Source organism: Cuculus canorus, chromosome 8 (assembly GCF_017976375.1).
Source record: "Cuculus canorus isolate bCucCan1 chromosome 8, bCucCan1.pri, whole genome shotgun sequence".
NCBI classification, from domain to species: Eukaryota; Metazoa; Chordata; class Aves; order Cuculiformes; family Cuculidae; genus Cuculus; species Cuculus canorus.
Window position 1 is genome coordinate 9645016 of NC_071408.1, and position 24603 is coordinate 9669618.

At 36.5% G+C, this 24603-nt stretch overlaps 1 protein-coding gene across 4 annotated transcripts in view; it reads right to left on the bottom strand.

Annotated features, from left to right (window-relative positions):
- Nucleotides 1-24603, bottom strand: part of CAMSAP2 (calmodulin regulated spectrin associated protein family member 2) — an 88581-nt gene that overhangs the window by 35234 nt on the left and 28744 nt on the right. For 2 of the 4 annotated variants that reach the window (XM_054072682.1, XM_054072680.1), the window contains exons 3-5: nt 9233-9394; nt 8480-8563; nt 2535-2567 (exon numbers count right to left, since the gene is read on the bottom strand). In XM_054072682.1, the coding sequence (XP_053928657.1) occupies nt 2535-2567; nt 8480-8563; nt 9233-9394 (279 nt within the window). The remainder of the gene's footprint in view (nt 1-2534; nt 2568-8479; nt 8564-9232; nt 9395-24603) is intronic. The other 2 variants (XM_054072681.1, XM_054072683.1) reach the window with 1 other exon arrangement.

Here is a 24603-nt window from a genome sequence, read left to right on the forward strand (position 1 = left end):
TCATGTTAGTGTTGCATGCATTATTAATATTCTTTTCCCTGTGTTAGTTATGCTCCCTACTAATAAGAGGGATAGACCAATCAGGCTGGCAGGGAAAATTGGTTATTTTTTCAATCTATGGGAGTCCAATAACCCTCACTAGGATGAAAATTTTGTACGTTTCAAATACCCTGTTAATACATTCATGTACTTACACCTCACAATGACTGAAATTAAGTCTATGAAATATCACAACCTAATTATGAAATAATGATTACAGATACAGGATACAGATGGGCTGTAACGTCACGGTCCAACAAGCCCAGTGTAATTTATATATCCTTTTAAATAGCATCTTTCTAACGGAGTGTTCAAAAACATTTGAAATTGATAAGAGTGGCATTGCACAGTAAATACTGTGAAAAAATCTACTGTCATTTTATTGATGGCATCACTGGCCATAGGAGCTGTGCCCGCAGTTGCTGGAAACTGTGTCATATCATTAAAGTGGACCTAGAAAGAGGACTTAATTCATTGTAGAGAGTATACCAGGCATGTTACTTCAGGAAAAATAAACTTACATAACCTGACATGCTAGATTCATTTGGGAATAACAGGCATCGTGTTTCAATTTGGTTGAAAAGATAAAAGAAACTACACTGAAAAATAAAAGACACTGGTAATTGCACTGCATTTTTAATAAATTTCCATTTGAAGAAACTCTTCTCATCAGTTGCAATGTTTGCTATTGAATATGGATACAATAATAGCGCAAAAGATGAAGGTCTACATTTATTATAAAGCTTTAGTGCTAATTTAAATATAAATGCCAACATACGCATCTTGTTTCTGAGATCCTAAATCAGCCTAATTTAGCACCTTTGAGCTTATTCCACTTAAATAAGTCTAGGTAGAGTAAAGACACTTCCATGTAAACTTCCATGTAAGCTAAAGACAAACAAACAGCACACCAGCTACTCTCCTAAGGGCTCACGTGTATTCCAAGTTAATCATTAATAATGAACCCTCTTATGCATTCACCATATAGTAGATAACACGTTCTAAATTTACTTCTGAGTAAGTTTTCAGCTGCTTTGCTATCTGTCTATGAAACACCTGCTCTACATAAAGGGAAGAGATCAGAAGACCAGTTGAACTGTTAGAGCAGCTTGAGCCTTCCTTTTACATTATCAGTAGCACTTGGGTTTCAACTGTATCTCTACTGAACTAGCAAGCTCAAAGTAACATAAAGAACGTAAATACAACTAGTTCAAGGTGTTTATTGACAACTGGCAGGCAAACTGGAGTTAGCTTTTCAATAGACAGAATATATCATATTTCAATATGATTTTTTTTTGCTATAGAAGAAAATCAGTAGCAAACTAACACCTTAAAATAGAACAAAAACATATTCTGAAACTGCTTTGAAGTAGCCACCTTATCTTGTAGAAATAAATATATGTCCACAGATTTATTATCACACAGTCCATTTTTTTTTTTATTATTCCTTCCATTTAATTACACTATCTTAATTCCAAAACAAAATGAAAGGACTACATGGTGAAGAGTGGTGTATTTGAATGTCACAACTGTAACAGATAGCATTATAGAGAAATTGTCTGACCAGCACAAACTGTTAAGCATTTGAATACTAATTAGTCTGCTGAAGACAGTACTTGTAAACTGGTTTTCCAGGCAACAAATGATTTCTACTGCTGCATATGTGTAACTGCCTTGTTATTTTTTATTCTCTTTGCAACGTATAAACAATCTTTTACTAGTTACAACAAATATCTGAGGGACTATTACATCAGTTGTTTGGTAATCCTTAGCTCAAAGACAAATCAGAATTAGTTATTTGGAATTCACACTGGAAATATGCAATTCCGCATATACCTAAACAGCTGACTATTTTGTTACCAGTCAAACTGAGGAAAGTAATGATAATCCCAAGGGGATACAGCATAGAGAAAACAAACTTTATTATTATTAGAGACCTGAACAGATAATTTTCATCACTTTTAGTGACGTTTAGGAGACTGCTTTGGGTTATTTTGTGTGGGGAGGGATTACCAGCAGTCTTAAATCAGCTGAAAAATTGGAATTCCAGATAAATGCTGTAATGACTGCATATTGTTAATAAGAAAATTTTAGATTCCACGTAGTGTCAACAACCCAAACCTATTTCTGCAGGTCCTGTTTAAAAGAGAGACAGTATAAAATAGTGTATGTTTGCCAAAAACTTATGACAAAGTAGTTTGCAAAAACCTGATCACTTGACATAAGTTAATAACAAGTAGCACTGCCTTACATAAATCCATAGAGAACTTGACTGGTTGGAAAGTTATTCCTTACCCAGCATCATATCTTACATTTATTTTGCACAGATTACCTTGCAAAATAAGCTTCTGTACTACGCACAACTTTGCAGAGCAATCTCTTATAATATTATCTTGTAGAGATAAGTGAAATGAAAGATTAGACCAGCATGACATGGACAAAGCCATTCCCAAAATAAGCTATTTCATCAAAGTGAAGCAGTTGGGCAAACTTACAGGAACCAGTTTCCAAAACCATGTGGTAGGAGACTTCAGAGGAAGCAGTAGGAAAAAAGAATAAAAGCAAAAACAAAGAAAAAAAAAAAAAGGAACGATTTATCAGATTTCATAAGTTACTTTCACAGAGCAATTTTCTTTACATTCTCAGTAAGGTATAACAGTGAATTGTAATTTAATGCTAAGCATTAGTGCACTGTATTTGACTAATTAGCAGAAATAACACTGAAGTAATGCATCTGCAGTCTTTGGAGAACAGCACTGTAATTTTCCCACATGAACAGATAAGACTGTCAGATCAATGCAGTTTTATGTAAAGCTTTCACACATCTAATTCAACCCTACATATGCAATCCGACTGAAGAATTCATTTGAGACTTGAAATCATGATATCACAAGTATCAAAATGAACTCCAGCAGCACACATGGGAAGCAGGGAAGCTAAAGCAATGAGAAAAGGTATAAACACGCTGTAGTACAGTACAATCAACTGCAGTGAAGCTTGCATTAGTTACTTCAAGCCAAACAGTTACGTTTACAACATTTAACAATATTTTTAAACAATCACATGACAGTTTTCAGAACAAGAGGAGATGCAGGCAGCTATATGTTTGCCATGACAAACCACATCAGCACCAGCTGCATGATGTGCAATGACCTGAAATGTGGATGGAGTTGGGGCTACCAGCAGGGAAACGATCACAACTGCTACATACAATTCTGAACTCCTACATGATCAAAAAACACGAGTGACAAAGATGAAGTTGTACAGATAGGAAATGTGACCTAGAAGTTTAATCCTAAGCACCTTTTGAAGTCAGTGAATTTTTCTGTAACTCTATATACTAGGCTGGCATAATATTCCACTATTATGAAAAAAAGTATTCTGTAGCATCCTTATACACACAAAAAGCTTCACCACTTTATTGAATTCATTGTAGAACTAAAAAAAAAAAACATTCAAACCAATTACCAAAGTGCAGGAAAGCTGGATATTTTTTGTTTTTTGTTTTTTTATGAAGAGAAATATTTTCTGGAAATGGTTTTAAAATTCCTATGGAAACAAAAAGCCAATTGGAAGAACTGAACTATGACATACATGTTCATAAGTGGCTCTGGACATTTCAGTCACATCCAACTACAGCACTTTCCACAGGGTTCAGTTTCTCTTCCCTTCACTGAAATACAGTCAATGAGTGGAAAAGTATAATTTGAAAACAAATTATATCAATGTGTGACTGCAATCAGAAACTGTGATCCATATCATAAAGCAAGGTTTTAAGTAAATGGACTGATCAGCCTGGGCTTCCTGTCATTCTACTTAACACTAATCAGAACCTTCTTTGTGTTATCAAGGTGAAGTGTGTTTCAGACTTGAACCAGAAAGGTCCATAATGTCTATTTATTGATAGGCTGAAGGAAAAAAGCACACATTTATTTCAATTCTAAAGACCAGCTCTCTGTAACGGTACAAACTGAACTCAAAACTAGCAATCCAAAGCACATTTTTATTTGCCAACTTGGCTGAAACTACAGTTGAGAAGACTGTGAATATGCTTCAAGGGGCTGAAAGACTGAAGATGAACAAGTTTAATTTCAAACATACTATAAGATTTATAAATATACGCTTTGTAAAGGCACTTGAAGAGAAGAGAAAGAGAAAAGCTGAACAACATAATGGGAATTCAATGCCCGTTGAACTGGCATTTTCTATCAACAGGAAAAATTTTTTTCCCCAGGAACAAATCCTGACTGACTTCTCTCAATGTTGTTTTTTAAAAACAATCCAACCAAAACCACACCCCCCCCAAATAAAAGAATAAAACAGTCCCTCAGGTTGAGGGCTTATGGTTTTACAAGAATACTGTTTAATCCCCCTAAGAAAAAGGGGACTATGATAAATTTAACTCTGTATAAATTCATCCTATGGTGCTGAAAAATGGCAGTCATGCCCTGCATTAAATACTTGTTTCTGCCGTCTTCCTTGCACTATCATGTGTATTCATGCAGCTGTGCATTAATTGTATTAATTGCATCAAGAAGCTGATCCTGCTGCAAAATTTTCTCCTTGACAGGTTAGCTTTTCCTAGCAGTGTGGATTTATGCCAGGTTAAACCAGAGTGGAACTATGATGTTAGTGTTTTACCTTCACGCAAGAAGTTGCACTGTTTAAACTAGTTTTAAAAAACATTTAAAGAATTCGGGCCTTTGGATGAACGCTCTCACATTTGTTTCTCTCGGAGGATTTGCACCGGTTTGGCTTAAATCTGTTAAGACTAATTAAGTCTAAATCACAAAACCAGACGGGACAATAACATGTTTTTGAGAAAGCTTCGACTACCTTGAACATCAGTAGTTTAATGAGTGCAACCATGCATTCACTACGTATTACTCAATGAAAGCCTGAAAACCAAAGCTATTCACTACAAAACTTGAAATCCTAATTCTGAAAGAAGATGCAGAGACTCTACCAGAAAAAGATGAGGTTACCACAAATCACCGGCTGATCAAGATCCACAGAGGACTACCTGGAACTAAAAGTCATACATACTCCTTCCTCTCATCTTCTACAGGAAGCTAGCAGCAGAAGAAAGTGAAGGAAAAGAAAAGCAGCAGAAGAAAGTGAAGGAAAAGAAAAGCAATCTCATAAACTGTTAACACTGGTTTTGTCTGTTTAGAAATACAAAATATCAGCTGCATCATTTATTCATCTGTATATATGACCCTTAGAACTTTTAAAAATGTAAAGATTTACTATGTATTGCAAAAAGGTTCTCCTCAGATTTGTAAAAGGACAGTAAGGCATTGGTTTGGCAGGCTTGAGGATTACACTGAAATTATTTTTTACAATTGATAAATTTATGAATTTATCACAATAGGACATTATAATATAATTGAAAAGGAAATTTGTTTCACCTGCTAGGTACATAACTTTGCTGCTTCTTGGCCAGAAATTAAAACTAAAGGACTAGAATGATTTATTCCTCCCGTGTTTACTTGGCCACCTCTCTCAATCAGTAGAAGAGGTATTCTTAATTTAAATTTAGTTCAGGTTCAACACCTGACCTTACCTTAGAAATTCTGCAAATTAAATATTCAAAAGGTTTTTAGTTAAAGCAGAAGAGAGATTGCCAAGTTTCTTAAGTTTTAGAATGGAAACATGACCTTTTGAACTGCCAATCACGTTGGTAGCACAGAGAATCCAAATTACAAAACAGAGCCCCAACCTGAAAGGGATGGTGGAAGACAGAGGCACAATGAAACATCCCAGTTCCCCTTCATATTAAGTTTTAAAATACAAATAAAAGTACCAGTTAGGAGTCTAAAAACATCAAAGAAAATAAAAACTCAATTCAGATGCTGAGAATTAAGCTACAACTGTAATATGAGATAGAACCCTAATCCAAGCCCAGCTACATTTATTTCACAGCGTTGAGGTCTATGAAGTGTGGTCATGGCCATGAAGCAAGAGCACGTGTCACTGACTCGGTGCTACAAAGAGGAATACACGGTCTGATGCAATATGGAGTCAGATAATTGGGGTAAAACACCTGGGTATCTTGGTATAAATACTAGGGGATGCTTGAGAGGAGCCATGTCATAATTTAACAGAAACTCCTGTTAGAAACTCTGACCAATTCGATTTGGTGCAACTGATCCATCCAATGGATCTGCATCATAGCTTTTTTCGGAAAGCTACCATCCTGTATGATCTGTGGTTAAGAAATACAGGTTTTAGTTATGTTGTTTAACGTGTTTCTAAATCTCAGATGCTTCCATGTGTGCAACCACCATTAGCTTCAGCCAAAGTAAGTGGAAATTTAGAGAATGCTGTGAAGCATATGACAAGAAGAGTGGCTGAGATTTGACAGTAGTAAATTAGCCATCAGTTGAATAGACCAGTGTTTCTCAAAGAAATCCTGGAGTTAAACAACCTGAAGGAGTTAAAAATATGTTGCTGTCTTTTTGCAGGCAAAATAAAAAGTTTATTAATTCAAATTCCCTAAATATTTCTAAATAGAGTTGAATTATTTTCTAGAAGCAGACTCCATTTTACCATGGTATTCACTGAAACTTTAATGTACAAATGATATTTTGACTCATTATCCCAGTAATTTTACCCTCATTTTTCTCATGGACTCAAATCTGAAGGATAGCTAATTTTAATAGCCTTGTTTTTTCTGTAAACCATAATCTGCAATAAATTTACTGTCAGAAGAGACATCTGAGTGTCAACTGGAGCCTGAAGTTTTGCTCCTGCCGAGATTTTAGCTAATAAAGCTATGCTAATACAACCCCCTAACACAGAATACTTTACTTGACAATATAATTTATGCTGCCAAATCCCACACTGAGGCAACTAACATAACATACCTGGGATAACAGAACCTAAAATTCAGTGTACAGAAAGAAGGCCTTAATTAAAACTTTTCCCATGATACGGCAACTGTAGCATGATTTTGCTTGAATGGTTAATTCAAGAATGCTGATATTGAAGATAAATTATAAACTAAAAATTTTATCTTGCTATACCTAATATAAGATGCAAACTATAATAAAAGTGAAAATAAATATCACTTAATTTTTACAAATACAGATAATTTTATGGCATTCCTCTGATAAGAATGTTCTCTTTGATCGATCTTTGTTTACCATATTGACTCTTATGCACTTTGGATTTTAAAAATTATTCTCATCTTTCAAAGTGACCTAAAAAACACACAAAACTTCCTATTATTATTTTCACGAAAAAGGAAAATCACTAGAAGACAAAGGATCATAGGTTATCTCCCTGCACCCAGTTTACTTCGTTTTATTTAAATTTGAGAAATGAACTTGTCAAGGACATCTTATTTTCCAGATTTCTATGCCATTATCACTACAGAACACAGATCAAATTTTCCATATCAGTATATATACATCAGAGTCATTCTACTACTCTAAAAAAAAAAATACCATTTTCTTTTGCCGAGTCACATACTTAGTAAATAGCCTTCAACATTCATTATATTTAAAAAAAAAAATCCATATATGCAGGGGCATTCATTGCATTCATGCTTTTTGAAGCCAAATTTCTAATCCAGCCTGATAACCCACAACTCCTTCAGAGCAGCACTGAAAAGCAGACAGCTGCTTACACAAAAACAGACCAGGAGGGGAACTGTAGGATTACAGCCTCACAGTAGCTACGAAATCTGCTCTGTATCCCCATGCAGGGGTAGTACAAAAGGGCACTCAAACTGATAGCCAACTCCCCAATAACAATTATATCGCAATAGGATAAATTATCGTATCTTATTCCAAAACAAGCAATTTAACATACTCTGGAATTGTACGCTAGCCTTCTGCACGTTGGCAGGTATAATGCTATTCAATTAACTGAGCTCCGCACACAAGAGGAAAAAAAATCCTGTTAGGAAAGAGAATCAAACATAATCTGTTCTTATCGTATAAATTATAAAATCTGTAATCAACCAGTATTTTGGATCACAGCCAAAGCAATGCTCCCCATGATGTTACATACAGATTTCTCTTTTGACACGCATGCATGTTCACGAGGAAAAAATACATTAAAAATCATGATTAAAAAAATGTGGTAGTCTTCCTCATATCATATCTTACTGCACTTCTAATTCATTCACCTTGATAAATTCCTTAGGACTAATATAACAGATGTTTCCCTGCCTTCCAAGATTTATTTGTCAAAACGGACAATTGGGAATAAAAAGTACAACTCTATCAGTGTTACATTTAAATGGATATTTTAACTGAAACAATAAAATTAACAACAAATCAACTGAACATTAAAAGTTTGCTTTCTTTAGCAAGCAGTCAGAAGTTTAATGTCAGCAAGTATATTTTTATCTATACATACTATACGCAAGTGGTTTTTGTTTACAGCTAAATATTTTAAACAAGAATAAGCATTTAACTGCTGTACCTACCTTTTGACCTCCTGCAGATTCTGTGCTGTGATGCTCTTTTAGTCTTTGTTCCTGTTCCATTATGTCTTTCAAATGACCATTTACCTAGAGACAAAACAGTTTATTCTGTGGTCTGTTCTAAGAGACAAGTCATAGAAATTCAAAGTTTTCAAAAGGTCTATGAATCGCTACCTAAAAAGATGAAACATGTATTTCAGACTATAGCCTGAAGCACAATCAGGAAATGCCAGTTTCGGATGCAGCCTGGAGTAACCAGCTGTTTGCTTTACATAGTACAAACTAACCTGCCCCTCATTATGGTGGATGACTTTTGATTAACACTGTATCCTTGCTCCTTGATTTGATCAGGCAGTGAAGGTAGGTCGCTTCAAGCAAGACATTTTCAAATATAGAATACCTTGGTTCTAAATCATGATAAATTAGACAATAAGATGACAATTCTTAAAGAGACAAAAAGAGGCCCTCGAGCAGACATCATGGCATCTTAACATGACAGTGACTGCTACAACATCACATGTAATGCATATTATAGTATTTTATTTAGACTACCATTTATTTGGTTCTCATAACATGTTTAACTTGTTCCTGTAAACTTTGCTTTTCATTATCCATACACAGCAGATGAAGAAACACCCTGTACTACACACAGTCTTGATATACCTATCTATATACATACATATCCTACCCACTCGTCTCTAATAGAATCACAAAGACTACAAAGAAAATGACAGCTTGCTTTTCCAGTACTCGTACCTTGTTTATCCAGTACATGATAGCATCCTCAATGTCATAAGGTAGATATGCAGCTCGGAAGAACGATGAATACTGCTGTGTGCATGTAACCACTTTCTCAACGCTGACCATCTCTACAGTATACGCCATCATCAGAGTATCGATCATGGCCAAGTGAGCGCTCTACAAAGAGAAGTGACAATACCTAATTAGTTTGCAAATCAAAAGTTCATTTTTGTACGTATTGTTTCTGAACATAGCAACATACATGCAATACCAACACTTTAAATGCTGCAAGTCTTCTGTCTAGTTGTTGGTTTTTGAACGAAAGATAAATGAAGACAAGCACATTTAACAGATTCGAGAATGCAAAACAAAGAACAAGGACATTACTTAAAAAAATGCTTATTGCAAATTAAAGAAACTTGTGTAACAAAATTAACAACAAAAATAAAGAACAGGGAATGGAAATAATAAGCAATTTCAATGATTCAAACATACCACTTTTAATAGTGCTAACAAAATTTTTTAGATTTGTCACCCTAGTGAAAACAAAAACTCGTGCCTGATTAGTTTTATTTGTACTGGAAATAAAAGCTGAGACTGAGTGGTGAACAGCCTTCATCATCATGAAAATACCTCATTAATAAGAGGCAGTTTATCATTTTAAAATTGTAATCCAAGGACAAGACATAATTATACTAATCTTAAGTAAAAAACAACATGATAAAAACACTTACTTTTGGTCCAGTAAATTTATTATCTTATGCAGATGCAGCTATATATGCATAACTAGGTTTAAAATAAGCATACAATGATAAATAAACTACAGTATCTGTTAAAAGAGAAGGCATGTTTCTCTTGGCGTTATGTATTTAAAGACTATGGCTGTTTCAAAGTTTGTAATAACTAAAAACAAAACAAACACAACAAAAAAGAGGCTGTCAACCAGGATTTACATTAGATTCTTGTGACTGAAAAAGAAAATGATGGTAGTTTGTAGCAGCAGTGCCTACGGCTGAACAGATTCGTTTCTGCTTCATGCTAAGAACAAGAGCTTTCTAAGTATTAAGCAATATTTCTCATGAACGAGAACAATTCCTAAGACTACTTTTCATAATGTTGCCTTCAAACATAGCTCACGATGCAAGCAAGATCCCAAACACTTGTTAATGCCATCAATTCAATCCTATAAAAAATATAAACATCTCACAAAGTAGCTATTAACAGCCATGGCAACAATGAGCAACGTGAGTCACACAGCAATACGCTATCTATCACTGTTGTTAAGGTGGCACATGCGCATCATTTATGCCAGAATTCCCAGCTGGATAAAGATGAACAGAACAGGACCTTGCACTGCCCTCAGTGTTTGCATCACCAATGAAGGTGATGATGCTGGCCTCGGAAGCAGGCAGCAGTGCATACCCGTTTTTTATGCAGTTTGGTTGCTTTGTTTGACAAAAGAAAAAAACTATGTACTTTATCTACTAAAGGCATTCACAAAACTGCTCCTCTTAGCCAGCCTTCCTGGGATGGGCTTGTTCTCGTCAGACCCTGGATGTGAATGAACTCACACACTCCATTCGTGCAGTAGCGTAAGAAGTGTGAATAGGCTAGGAACCGGCACCTCTTCCCTCCTGTCACCAGGCTGACTTACTCCAAATAAACTCTTTTCACCACATTCACCTTCCTCATGAATTTATTTACAAAATTTTAGTGGTGAGCTACTGATACAAGCTCTTTGTATGAACAAGAGAAAGAGCTGGGGAGCTGAATTCTTGCCATCCAAAGTATTTAAGAAGGAAAAGACAAGAGTGTTGCTCATCGCCAGCCTCCTGAGGAACCTGCACTCCAGTGCGAAATACGGCAATTCTATATATAAATACAGAAGAGTCATTCCTTTGTTAGCCCAGCAACGCAATGCAGAGAAAGAGTTCAGACATGGTATCAAATGAACTACTAGTGAAGTCCCACAGCCTTACGAGGTATTGCAGAGCCTGGGTCAGCCATACATCCCTGCAGTTCTGCAGGAGTTTCCAGCTCAGATTGCAGAAGGGTCGTTTATAGAGAGTGCAAAACAGGAAAGATGAAAGGAAGACTTGGATTGTCTCCGACATCCGAGGTGTGGCTTTAATGGTAGTTCCTTGCTATATCTTTGTTGCCTAATATGAATAGCACCTGGCTTAAAAAGTACCATTTCCAGAACCTCCCCAGAAAGTGAAATGCAGACATTAAAATAGGAAGAAAAGGCTAGATTTGCTTTTTAGGAGGAGGAGGCAGTGTTTCCCAGGCAGACGTAAGAGAGATAGAGCGCTGCTGCCAGAGGAGAGCTGAGTCATCCGCGCTGACCCAGAACCACTCAGACCGCCTGCTGCACAAGCCGATTGTTTTTGTCTGCTGTCTTTGGGACATGGCCCTCCAGTTCAGGTCTGACAACCAAGGAAGCTCCAGAGCAGGTTTGCAAGCAGAATCATCTTCCCCAGCAGTTTATCCACAACCGCTATTACAGTTCTTTGGCTACTGTGCCTGTGCTCTGAGATCAGCCTGCAAGGAAAGCAACCCCTGCCAACGCTTCCTGAGGAAACTGGGTAGCCTTCACCTCCCATGTTGGATCATCAGTTTCTCTGTACAACTCGATCGCACCTATGAAGTGGATTGCCAAAAGACAGAGAAAGCTACTGAAGTGATGCTAAAACTGTCAATATGCTCAACGTATTGTAAATAATTATTTTTTTAAATGTATTTATAACTAGTCGAGTCAAATTTTCAGTGTTTCTAATAAATTATTAATGAACTGCAAACTACTTAAGCAAACGGGAGGAACAATGAAAGAGATCACCTTAGGTAACACACTCTACCACCAAAAACAAGTGTGATAAACTTTCACCCACACTGACCGGATTCACATCAACTCTTTATTTTATATAAGCTATCAAATACAAGCATCTTCAGACTCTCAAAAGTGACTCCAAATTATTTTCTTTATAATCCTGACAGGATGCTCAAGAGGAGATTTTTTTAAAAATAGCAAACAAAACCAGGAGTTTGAGTCAACTTGCATCTATTATCCCAAGAAACAAAAATGCTATTTCTCCCACTTAGTAAAACCACGTTTCATTTTATAATTTCTTTTATGAATAGCTAAAACTATTAACATCTGGATAAGCACATAAGATAATTTATATCTAAAATAATTGGTTGGTTGTTTTTTTTTAAAAAAAGGAGTACAGAACAAAGAGAGAACTATTTAATTCCACACAGAGGTCTAATGCTTTTCTTCCACTTATTCTGGAAAGAGCCAGACAAGCTGAATTCTTTTACATCTTTAAATTCACTATGCTCAACAAGAAAGACTAAATTAAATACTGCATTACAAAGATAGTATCCTACTCTTCCAAATACAGGGTTTATCAGCATAACTGCTCAAGTTCTCTAATTAAAAAAATTAAAAAACTTATACTGGTAGGAAATAAAGTTCCAGTTTTTGTGCATCCCTCACCAAACAGCATGTTTTAGGCACTGCTAAAAATCCATGAGGGAGAGATCGCTTATTAGTCAGATCTGCAACTGTGACTGAATTATGACACAAGGAAGCAACCATTCATATCTTATGGGGGAATACAGGTACCCTTCTGCGCTGGGCAAAAACAAGGATCAGGTGCTCAGCAATACCTTCCTTCCCTGGACAAGCCTGTAACACAATGCCTGAAGGGACTCTCCAGGAGCTGCTGCTGCCTGGGACCAAAATGGTACTCTAAATGCTGATATTTCCTACAAGTTGTCCAAATTACAACACACAGCATAAAAAGAAAACCCAGAATTTCGTGCTGTCATACACTTCCCAATCCAGACCTGTAGCAAAGCATACTTGACTATGGACGCATGATTTTGAAAAAAAAAAAAAGATTTTTAGAGAAATAAACAAATCAGCAACATATTAAATTACAGAGTAGCATACAAAGCCACTAGAGAAATAGCTTAAAAAAAATAAGATCAATACAGCAGCAGTGAATAACAGCAGAAGTAATACACTTTTATCACAAACCTTCGTTATGCAGAGATTTGGTTTAAGCCAATTAAAAAAAAATCTTTTCATTCTGTGATCACTTCACTACAAGGGTGCAAAGTACTGAAGTCTTACATGGCATACCACAAAATACTAAAGAAATGCAAAATGCTGGATTTTTAGAGGTATTTTGTTTTCTAAGACACAAACATGGTTTTGTCTTTCCCAGCTACAATCCGAATGGAACACTAGAGTTTTAACTCAGTAATCTTATGATCTCATGTAACTACTTGTTAGTTTCTACGCTGTAACGTAGATCTCACGGCTTTATTTTCTAGTGCTGAGTAGTTAAGTAAGAAGCTTACTGAACTGTAGAGGAAAAAATATTCAGAGCATGACCGCCAATGCTTTCTCTGTCTGCCTAATCTTTGATTATGGACCTTGCTCCACCTCCAAGTTGCAAATAACTTTATTGTGTACAAAGCAAAAGGTGTATATGGTAATGTACACACAGATTCTTATGGCTAAATATAGCATTTTACAGACAACTCTTATATTGTTACCTAACTACCAAGGCTATTTCTTGGATTCCATTAAACAATATTCAGGTCAGGAGTCGTCTTTTGGGTTGCCCCTTTAGGAAACTCACAGGCAAAATTGCTTCCCACTATGGTGACTGAAGAAAGGAAAAAAAACAGAGGATATGTTATCCTCATGCTAAAATAAATAAAAAAATAACTTCCTTGAGTATCTTATTGAAAGAATAACTCCCCTGGTCTCACTAAGCTTTGGAGAAGAGATTTGATCTTTGACTGGATATGGCTTTTGTAAATAGGAATATGTATTTCTGTTCTTATGCAAAGTGGCCGTGCTTCAAGATTTTTTCTGGAAAGAATTTTGTGAAGGAATAATTTTAAAATATTTAAAAATATATTTAAGAATATTTTTAAAAGTGCATTTCAGAAAAATATTTTATAAAAAGTCTGTAGTTCTCACTCGCACAATAAACACTTACATTCCTAGCTAAATTCCCCTAAAAGTTTGGCCTACACTGGGTCAGACACTTGAGCCAAGAACAGAAGAGATCAGTTCTCAACAATTACCTAGGAGAACATGTCTATCACCTTTGTAGCGATAGCTACACAGGTAAGCCACTGTTTCTACCTCCTGAGAACAGATGTCAGATCCAGATATTTCTCACAACGCAGTAAGAAGCAGCAAGTTGAGCCACTTACTTCAGTTAACAGTAAAGTACAGAGTAAATTCCATGTGCTTGATGAAACTTACTCAGAAGATATTACACACAGGTAAGGACTAAGATAACAAATACACTGAATATTTGGTGTACTCCTAAAAATCACTGATTTGTAATGCTAAGTGTGATTTTCCTTAAACTAAAACTGAAATTCCCATTAAAGTTTTGCCAGTATTATACCAGTTCCTAATGTTACATTTCCTTCTATGATTATTATCCAGGCAGAGCAAAAGATAACTCAAAAGAAAGAAAGTAAGAAAAAGAACACAGTAACTAAGACGGAGATCATCCCCACAAAAGCAGTCACTGAATTTATGACTGCAAGCAGGTATTTATCATACAGAATAGCCATGACAGGACAAGGAGAGAAGACAGGGAAAACCTGAGTTGCTGATATGCAGAGTAAAAGAAAGACAGGAATAGCAGGCGAGTAAGGGACCAAACATACAGGACAACTGCAGTGAAAAGGATGCCAAGATCGCTGTGAGGATCTCCTCCTGTACCATGCTAACCACAGCTTCTGGATTATTTCCTAACCTCACACAGTGCTTATGCCTAGTAAAATTCCAGAATAACATCAGTAGTCTTGTTATTCTTCTCCTGCAATGGAATTATCACGTTGAATTACCTCCTCACTGCATTTCCATGAAGAACAAGAGTTTGATAAGATGCTTGTTCAGCAAGAATGGGCATTACTGACTCACGCGAAACACGCTGCGGCAGGTTTGGCAAGGAAGAGGGAACGGCTTTTACTTTAAGTATTTATTATAACCGTCCGTATTCAGTTAGCTTTTTAAATTTAGTGATCGATTATATGAACATATAAAAACCATCATTATTTGACTGACTGTACACATCTGACATGGGAAATCTAATTTACTGCTAAAAAAGGATTTGTTATATACAGATACTTGCCGAGTTAAGCATTTTGATTGCACTTCTAAGTGCTTCTACCTAAGGTTTCCTCATTATGCGTGTCAGGGAATTTAATAATTTTGTCTGTTAACTCAATCCTAATTAAATACTCAGCAGAGAATCCCTAATTCTTTCTGAATCACACAGCCAAGTAAGAACTTGCCCCACTCCAGGCCACCGTGAAACAAAATATCTGCATGACATTCACTCGAATCAAGAGCCAATATACTTAACAGCTACACTAGAAGTTCCAACAAGAAATTGGAAAAATAAGTACCTAATGGTAAAATTCACAAAGGCACTTCAGTGCCTTTTGTGCCAAATACTCCATGTTTCAAATACAAAACATTTGTAGTGAGATATGTTAAACTAAAACATGAAATTAAAGTAGGATAATGAATAACAATATAGTAGTAAACGTTTAGATGAACAAATAGCACCAGCCTGAAATTCCACAGAGCATTTTGTTTTCACAGATAATTAAGGATTTTCCTAGACCACACTGTCATATTCTGACCAGATAAATCAGAGATAAATATCCCTTACAAAGATTTGTATTCTGTTACATATGTGCACTGTCTCCTTGCTCTTACACTCTGAACATTTAAGCCAAGAAGATGCAGTAATCATATAAAATACCCTTTGAATTCCTCTTGTCATCACAATCTCTACCAATCTTTGAAGAATACAGGAGTGGAGAAAAGAGAAACAGGGCTTTGATTATAAACCAACTCTATCCATACATAAATAATAAGTACTTCCTTCTTCCTGGCTCACTCATACCTGCACAGCCACGACATTAAAAGCAGTGGTTTAACTTCCCTAGTAGCTCAGCCAAAATACCTCCAGAGGCAGTTATCACCAGGAAATATCTAAGCCTATTCATCTCAGAAAATCTGCTGAAGGTATATAGCCTTTGGAGCGCTGGAGAACTATGACTTCCTCATGGAGATGCAGAACAGTGACAAGACAAGTTGGGTTGCTAGAGTATTTGGGGTAAAGAGTTAAGGTTTGTGTGAGGTACTGTGAGTACACAAGAGAGGAAGTTAGAAAGGGGAAGAGAGAAAAGGGGCTGAGGTCCCAAAATAAAAATGTATATAGGGCTGTGGTACTAATTCACAGAGATAAGAGTGGAGGGAGAAAGAGAGGTGCTTCTTCCTCAGTGCATGACAGCCTGGCACTGTGCCATTGCACACTACAAGTCCCACTGACACAGCCACTCAGAGCCACTGCTCAGAACTTCATCAGAGTAGCCTGGTTTTGAAACTTTGCACCTCTAGTTAATCCATTTTACAATTAAATGGTGATAGCCATCTCTGAATGGCAGGTTTTGTTGCTCAGGTGACTTATACAACATCCTTTCTGACTAATCTGCACCTATCTTTTGCCTTTTTCAGTTACTCTCATACTTTACATCACAACCCTTATAAAATTCAAAGCTCTGAATGAATGTTAAACACTCATCTGGTACAAGTCGTGCCATCCACTTGATAGTAAAACAATAATTTATTAAGATTTTTCCTAAAGTAATACAGAGGATGAAGTTTTATTTAGTTCTCAACATTTAATGCATCTATTGACAGCCACGTAGCCCTGAGTTTTGATGACCTAAGTTCTAACCTAAGTTCTAATAATGAGAATTTAGAAGTTTTAATCAGAGCGATGAATAGTACAATATACCAATTTGTCCAATTACTATGTTTGACACAACAGATTGGAAGGTTGATTACTCACTGCAATCTAGGATGAGTCTCAGTCCGAGGTAGAATGCAATGAAGTTTGTAATTTTCTACAATATGGTGGAGAGGAACTCAAATAATATTTGAAATAAATAACTTCGAAACCTATAAAAACTCGCACCTATCCCCTACTCAAAGCAGGTCCAACTAGCTCTGATTTCTTAAGGACTTCTCCAGTGAATTCTTAGTATAAACAAGGATGGAGAATCTTCATCCTCTTTGGGCAAACACCACGTCTCCCATCCTGTTAGAGTTAGCTGGTATCCTCAGTACAAAATCCCAGTCTCATGCAAAATACACGGCTAAACTAAAATGTAGAGTAAGACTAAGTAGCTCTCACATGCTTCAGATACTGAGCTCTCAGTGTCACTGTATCAAGCTTGCTTATTTTAAATAAAGGGAAACACAAAACAATATCTCTTCTTGTAGGACAGCAAAGTCAGCTGCAGTTCCCTTTTCTCAAATCAAAAAAGAACCAAAAGGAGGGCCAAATCATCAATGAAATCTCCAACTAATTCCAGGGATGTTGCTGAAAAACCTCAACTCACTCAAAGCCCAGCTGGCTGAACACTGCAAGCTGCCGTGCTGCTCTAGGACAACAGAAATCCGGAATAAACATGCAGACTTTAATCCAGCATAATTCAGCACACCACATAAAAACCTAAGTTGTTACAAGACAACATCAGCAGTTGGAAACAAACAGGATGCTGCCTGTCAAAAGGGGGAAAGCAGCATGAATTTGTGCATGAAGAGTCAATATAAAACATTCATACATTTTCATCAGAACAGGCTCCTTATAATTTTCTTGCTGGCTTTCTATGTATACCCTTACAGGTAATTTTTAATGGTTTGTTTACTAACATTACAGTGAGGTGCCTGTATCTGCACAGTTCTTGAACTGGCCTTCCACGGTAAGATCTTAATTCCTACACTCTGTTTCCTCAGGAAATGTGCCTCCCAGATGGAACTCGTGTGAGATTCTTGCCAAAATACAATATTGGAAATAAAGACTTGAATTACTTAGGCAAGGCATTTTAAGAACAACTTTTAATTATACACGAGAGTTTGAGTTTTGTTGCAAAACTCATCTTCATTTTTGAGAAATGACCATCCTTCTTGGTCCAAATTTGTCTATCTTTTAGTACCTTAGATAAAAAAAAATAGCGTTGAAGTAAATGCCTCTGACACGTAAGCATCCAAGATGTAGGGACAACTTCATTCTAAAACAGCAAATACCACCATATTTTATTAAACATGCTGCTCAGGAATCTATGAAATGTTTCTGTGATTTTTGTTTAACTGCTGATGTACAAACCCCTATTTTTAGGACAGAAACATGAGATCTTTCTCAGGCTTAGCTTTCTTTGTTGACCCAGGAAAACACTGGCTAAACAAATCAAAATACTATACCTGGTCATTTCAACATACTGTCTTCAAAAAGAGGGAAACTAGCTTCAATTTTTACATGAAAGCATAACACCCCTTCCTTCATCTGCACATGAACTGGCTACTGAAAATTTCATTGCTGTTTCTTTATTAACAACAAAAAGGGCAGAGAAATAAGGTCATCCCCTCTCATTATTGTAAAAATTATTTTAAGAAAAGGAGTTATTTTGTCTTTTTCCTCAAAGGTTTATAGAATATCGTATTTATAGACCATAATACAGCACACAGTAAGACATGAGAGGAAAACTGGCCTTGTAAAATATTTTCTTCTAAAACAACAGCCAAGGTCAAGAGACATTTTTCCAGTCTTCTACTTGAATGAACTCTATCAGCAGTGTTAAAGAAATTAAAACAGACACAGAAAATTATACTGATCACAAGAAACCTGTCTCTTTATAGCTGTTAATGTAGTAAAACCTCGTAAGAGACAAGCTGCTGACTAATAGCATTACTAAATCAGACAGCTGACCAACATCTTTTCATCTACTTATTACAGGATTGCAACAGGCCAGCCCCAGCAGTGACTGCTAAACAAGGACATGGTCCACAGTGATGTTCTAGCAGAAGTGGGAAAGGTGCATTATGGTTGATTTGATAATCGTGTTATAAACCACTTTTTTTGGTTAATCTGGACCAAACATCAAGCTTTATAACAGATCTTGAACATAAAAGTGACAAAGGGCTTCTTCAGAGAAAGACTTGTCAAAACACACACAGGCAGAGAACAATTATTTTACTGTGAACTTTATGATCTGGTTTGTTTTTTTTTTTTTCATCTTCCCAAGTAACTCTGTACCCGGGTATATAACTATATTCAAGAAAGAGCAATCTACATGTCTTCACAGAGATCCTGCTGTACCGATGATCTTTTTTAATAGATTACTTGTGCCCAGGGATGTCCAGTTCATCCACTCCTGTAGATCTTTGCAGGACATCTGGCTGTAGTTCCCATCACTATAAGCTTCAGCTAAGCATAGGGTCATACAGGCTGTGTCTGTGTCAGGAACTGCTGCAGATCAACAGCAGCAAATTGGTAGACAGGTAAGGGTTGTGCTGAGGTCAGGATACCTATAATATAGACTTTTGTTGTCAACCAATTCTCGACTTCAAAAATAATCTGGATTTTAAGCAGCATACTAGCGAGGCAATGGATTGTCCTTCTATCAGCTTTTCACAAAAATGAGAACAAATGAGAACATCAACGAATAGTAACTAAAGCTTTTAGTAAAAGTTACATTGGAAAAGGCATGAAAAAGTTATAGATGTGATGCCATCTTCAGCAAATACATTTTCTTTCCAAGAAAACTTTCTTTTTAAGAATGCAAAGTGTAATTGCTTGTGGCCTAGACAAAAAAGACTGGAATGTTCTTTTCCAAAGACATAAAGCAGAACAAAGGGGAGACCACTGTGAACTAGAGACTACTCAGTTAAGGTAAGACGATTCCTGTTCTCATTCTTCAGAATGTCTGTTTGTAAGCTAACACTTTTTACGGCATGAAAAATGAATTGTAGAAGTGTCTCTCCACTTCTCTTCAGTAATGAAGTAACTGCCAGTTCAAAAGTCTATTTATTAAGATTAAAACAATAAAACACACCATCATGTTGTCATTCCTCATGACTTTTTGGTTCACAATGTTATTCCAGGAGGTGTTGCATAATTAGCAGCTCTCAAAACAGTAAACTCTGTTGCAGCAATGACCTATTCACACTGTAGTAAACAACTATTTTCTTTGGAAAAATATCCCTTCTCCTTTTCTCCCTAAGGCAAGCCGAGCAAGAGGGCAGGGTGATAAATGACACAAAACAGAGAAACAGCTGAACAGAAAAATACAATACAGAAATCTGAAAAAAACCTAACTCCTATCCTCTCATTTTCATAACACATTTCAATGACTTAAAATGGCAATTACTTGAATTTAAGTATGTGCTGTGCTTCCAGAAAGAGCAGTATATACCAATAGCATTATTTGAAACCTCTGCTGCAAGCACACGATACATAAGCACATGCTGTCCAGAAACCACACAAGCCCTTCGCGTGTGATCAAACTTTTACTTTGGCAAAAGAAATGATCCCCATTATATGAACCTCAAATACCAAATCAGCTTATTAACTAGGAAGAGGAGGGCAGACATAGGGAGGGAAGGAACAGGAAAGGAACGTATTTTACAGCTTAAAAGACGGATTCAGAGACCAACAGCCGTAAAGATTAAGTCCTCTCAGCAGTGCCATGTACTGCCATGGACTGATTGGTAAGGGTGTAGTGTGTTTAACAGCAAGCGACCCCTGGCAGGAGTCGGGCAATTGGACTGATAAGCTACACCATTTTGTCACTTCAAAGGAGTACAATGGTGTGGAACATTTGGACAAAACAAAAACTATTTTGGTTGGAAAAGCTGTGAGAATAAGGTTGTGCAAGTAATAAGTGCTACAAAGGAACGACATCAAGCCAGGCCAAAATCTTAGGAGAGGTACTGCTGCAAGAACTCAAATGATTTTTTTTTTTTTTTAAACTGAGCTAAATAAAGCAAAGAAAAGTAGAAATTGTTGTTTCTCGATTTCTTCTTAATTTCCAGCTGCGTTTCTCTGCTCTGTTTTAAGTCTGTTCGTGGTTTGTTTGGGTTTTTTCCCCACTCCTCCTTCCCATTAAAATTATCAACTCACTGACATCTGTTCTTTCTTTTCAAGCATCTAAACTCTTTAATCCCATAATCTTTAAATGGGAAAGGTCAATTACTGAGAAACTTATCTAAACTACATGTGAGACATATTACTGGACATTCTAGCAACCAATTTAAAATCACTGGCTCCAAGTATGAAGAACTGAAGACAGCATCTGTAACTTATGTTATCTGAATACTCTAAGAAAAATGTTAATCAAATCTAAAAGGCTGCCTCCGTCTGCACAGGCAGGTCAACCTGCAGTATTTCAAAAAGTAAAAATCAATATTGTGATAGTATCAGATGGAACGGACACTATTAAAAAAGCTAATATAATTCTTGCTAGAGAAGAAATATCACAGCAGACTTATTGGTCACAGGTACAGGCCAGATACTTCACAGTGTCTACATGATCATCTAAAACATATGATACATCCAAATTAGTAAGCAATTTTGCCAAATAAAATTCTTACAGTACACATTATGGATATAAAAGACTGAGTAGAAGAGCTTAATCCATGCTAAAAATTAAAGCTTGCCAGTATTTTGAAATCTACATTAAAATGTAGTTTGCGGTTTGCTTAATAATGTTAATTACTGTGCCACATAAGAGATATAGCACTGGGCTGGACTGTTGTTCAACTGTTTTCTCTTTTCTCTTTAAACAATGAGGATTTTTATTTATTTCCAATACATTTCCATAGTCGGCGAAACTGACCAGTCTTAGAGCCATTAAGTAATACAAAACCATTCCCCAAACACCACGCGTCCCTAGCATATAAAATGCAGCATCAACAGATTTATTGAAGCATTTTTTATTCTACCACAACAGATGAAATGCAGATGCACAGAAATCAGGGATCTCAAATGACTGAAGAATTATTTCACAACCTCACAATTACTGAAGACGATCAATCACACGTGGACCTGTAACCACCACTTTACCTAAATTAAGTTTTACTTCATAAAGATGATTTTAAATTTTCTTTTTTTCTGTCTGCAAAGAAAAATGACAAAGATAATTACAATAAGCTGATAGGCACATCCATATCAGTACACATGCTTTCCACTGTGTCTGGCACTGTTCTTGTTCATCCTTTTTGTACTTGGGTACAAAATAAATACTGACCATCAGAAAGCATATAGTGTGACAACTGCTGTAATTTAGGTACTTGAAAATGAAGCATCAAATTTAAGTCATTCTTTCAACTGTGCCTTTTGCAGATGAGAAAGTAGCTGTTTAGCACAAGTTACTCACATGGGGAAAAAACACAGACAAGATAAATTCAGTTTTGCACTTCCAATGAAGAAGCACAGAGAGGTTCAGACCAGGTACCACAGACAAGAGGAACATCACCACCTCTCAATCCTCTCTGAATCCTTTCTTCTCTGTGCATAACAGCCTGCAAGTTCCTTGCACCATCCCAGGATGTGCAGCCACAGAACAGGAAATGTGCTTCCAGCTCCATCCTTTGCCCAAGCACAGAGCAGCAAATCAGACTGTATTCCAGGACATTACAACCACAGCAGGAAGCACTTTAAACAGAGTTTGTTGTTCAGATACCCGTTTCCCACATCCAGTACAGAAAAGGCTGCAGGTTGGCTGACCGCCATCTGGACCATACCCATGTACTAGACAGCTCTCACTGTAACTAGGAAATGGTTCCAAATAAAGAAAAGGCATGATAACAGGGATTTGTCAAAATTTTTACTTGGGTACTACTTAGAAGACTTCTATCATTCATTAACATGACCTTTACAACTGCTTTTTAATTAATCTCTAACTGACTATACTGGGATTCCCTTTATCTAACCTGAAAATTCTGTTGGCAGCTCTAGGTATATCAATGACAGACCACAGAAGTTATTTTTAATATGGTCTTTATCTAAACTCTTGGGGTTATGAATAACAGTGGAAAAAAAAAATGTTATAGCAGAGTACGGGGACATGAACTGAAAAAAAATAGGTTTTGTCCCTAGCAAAGCAAGCATGTAGTCACTATAACATACTAATCTGAACAAGCCGATATGAAATCCAGGATTCTTTAAGCCTCACCACAATGGGTATGCAGTATATGAATCTGCAAATGCTTCTCTCATCTATTAAATCACGTACACGGCATATGGCAGCCTGCTACTCCATCAGTTACTCCATTCAGTCAGACAGTACAGATTCAGACTGCATATCTACAAGTTCTGATGACGACTGATGCGCATGCTCATCTAATTCCACCTAATGCAACAGGATTCCAGATCCTTTATCCTTCCAGGATTCCTTTATCCTTTATTACTGTTTTAAGATTATGATTGGGGCAGGCGGGGGGGGGGGGTGGTGACTTTCTTAGAAGTTCCCTGGTTGCCAGCTGAATGCTCACAGCTTCACTCCTACGTTCAATAATTTTGTGATCTTTAACTTCTGGATGTTGGTGTTCAGATGGTCATATCTGTCAGAAGCAATGACATTTCATTTCGCAGCCAGAGTAAAAGGTCAACAGAAGTCAGTTTTGATGTATTAGAAGTGCTACCTAATGCTAAATGAACAAAAACTTAAGGCTCTCTATATCCTCAACATCTTATTTCCCTGTTTGTACATGTGGCCAAACAGCACTCTTTTGTATTTGTCTACATCTGTACGAATAAGATGTCAGTAGTTTTGAATGCAGGTAGCAAATAACAGCACAGCAGGCCTTAAGCAGTAAGAAGGAATCAGTCATTCAAACAGCATTATCCCTTTGGGATGTGAATAAGACAGGGTGTCATATTTAGAGACTAACAACACACTTTACCAGAGTCCCCAGAAGACCAGTTAAAATGCCACTCTGGCTTTTTCAGGCTTTCCAGTATTTGGCATTGTCACTAATCTGAGTACTTCAGTGCACAGCAAGATATAGAAATAATATTCCAAATTTAGTTTTTACAGATACTGGTGCCTGTATTAAAAGAATTGCTTAGTTTTAAACAAATTGTTTTTATAGAGCAATCAATGACTACAAACATCAGTTACATATTTTTCCAGACATTTGCCTAACGAGTCTTGTTCAGCTATTTATAAACTTGGGACCTTTTAATTCCACTGTTAACCTAATCCAACACGAAAACTCACTGTCTTACCTTGGTATTTCCTCAAGACACTGGATGAAACATTTTAAACTCTCTCCTAATTACTGATAATAAATGTACTGCTGAGATATAGCAGTGAATGTATTCATATTTGCAAATAAAGTGCTACATAATTATGGTTAAACATGCTGCTTGATGAGATAAAGACAAATAACTCTTTCACAAAAATCAATAAATAATAACAAATAAATAAAGACCCAATTTTATAGTCTTGTTACTCAGTCTCTAGATTTTATTCTGTATCTCATT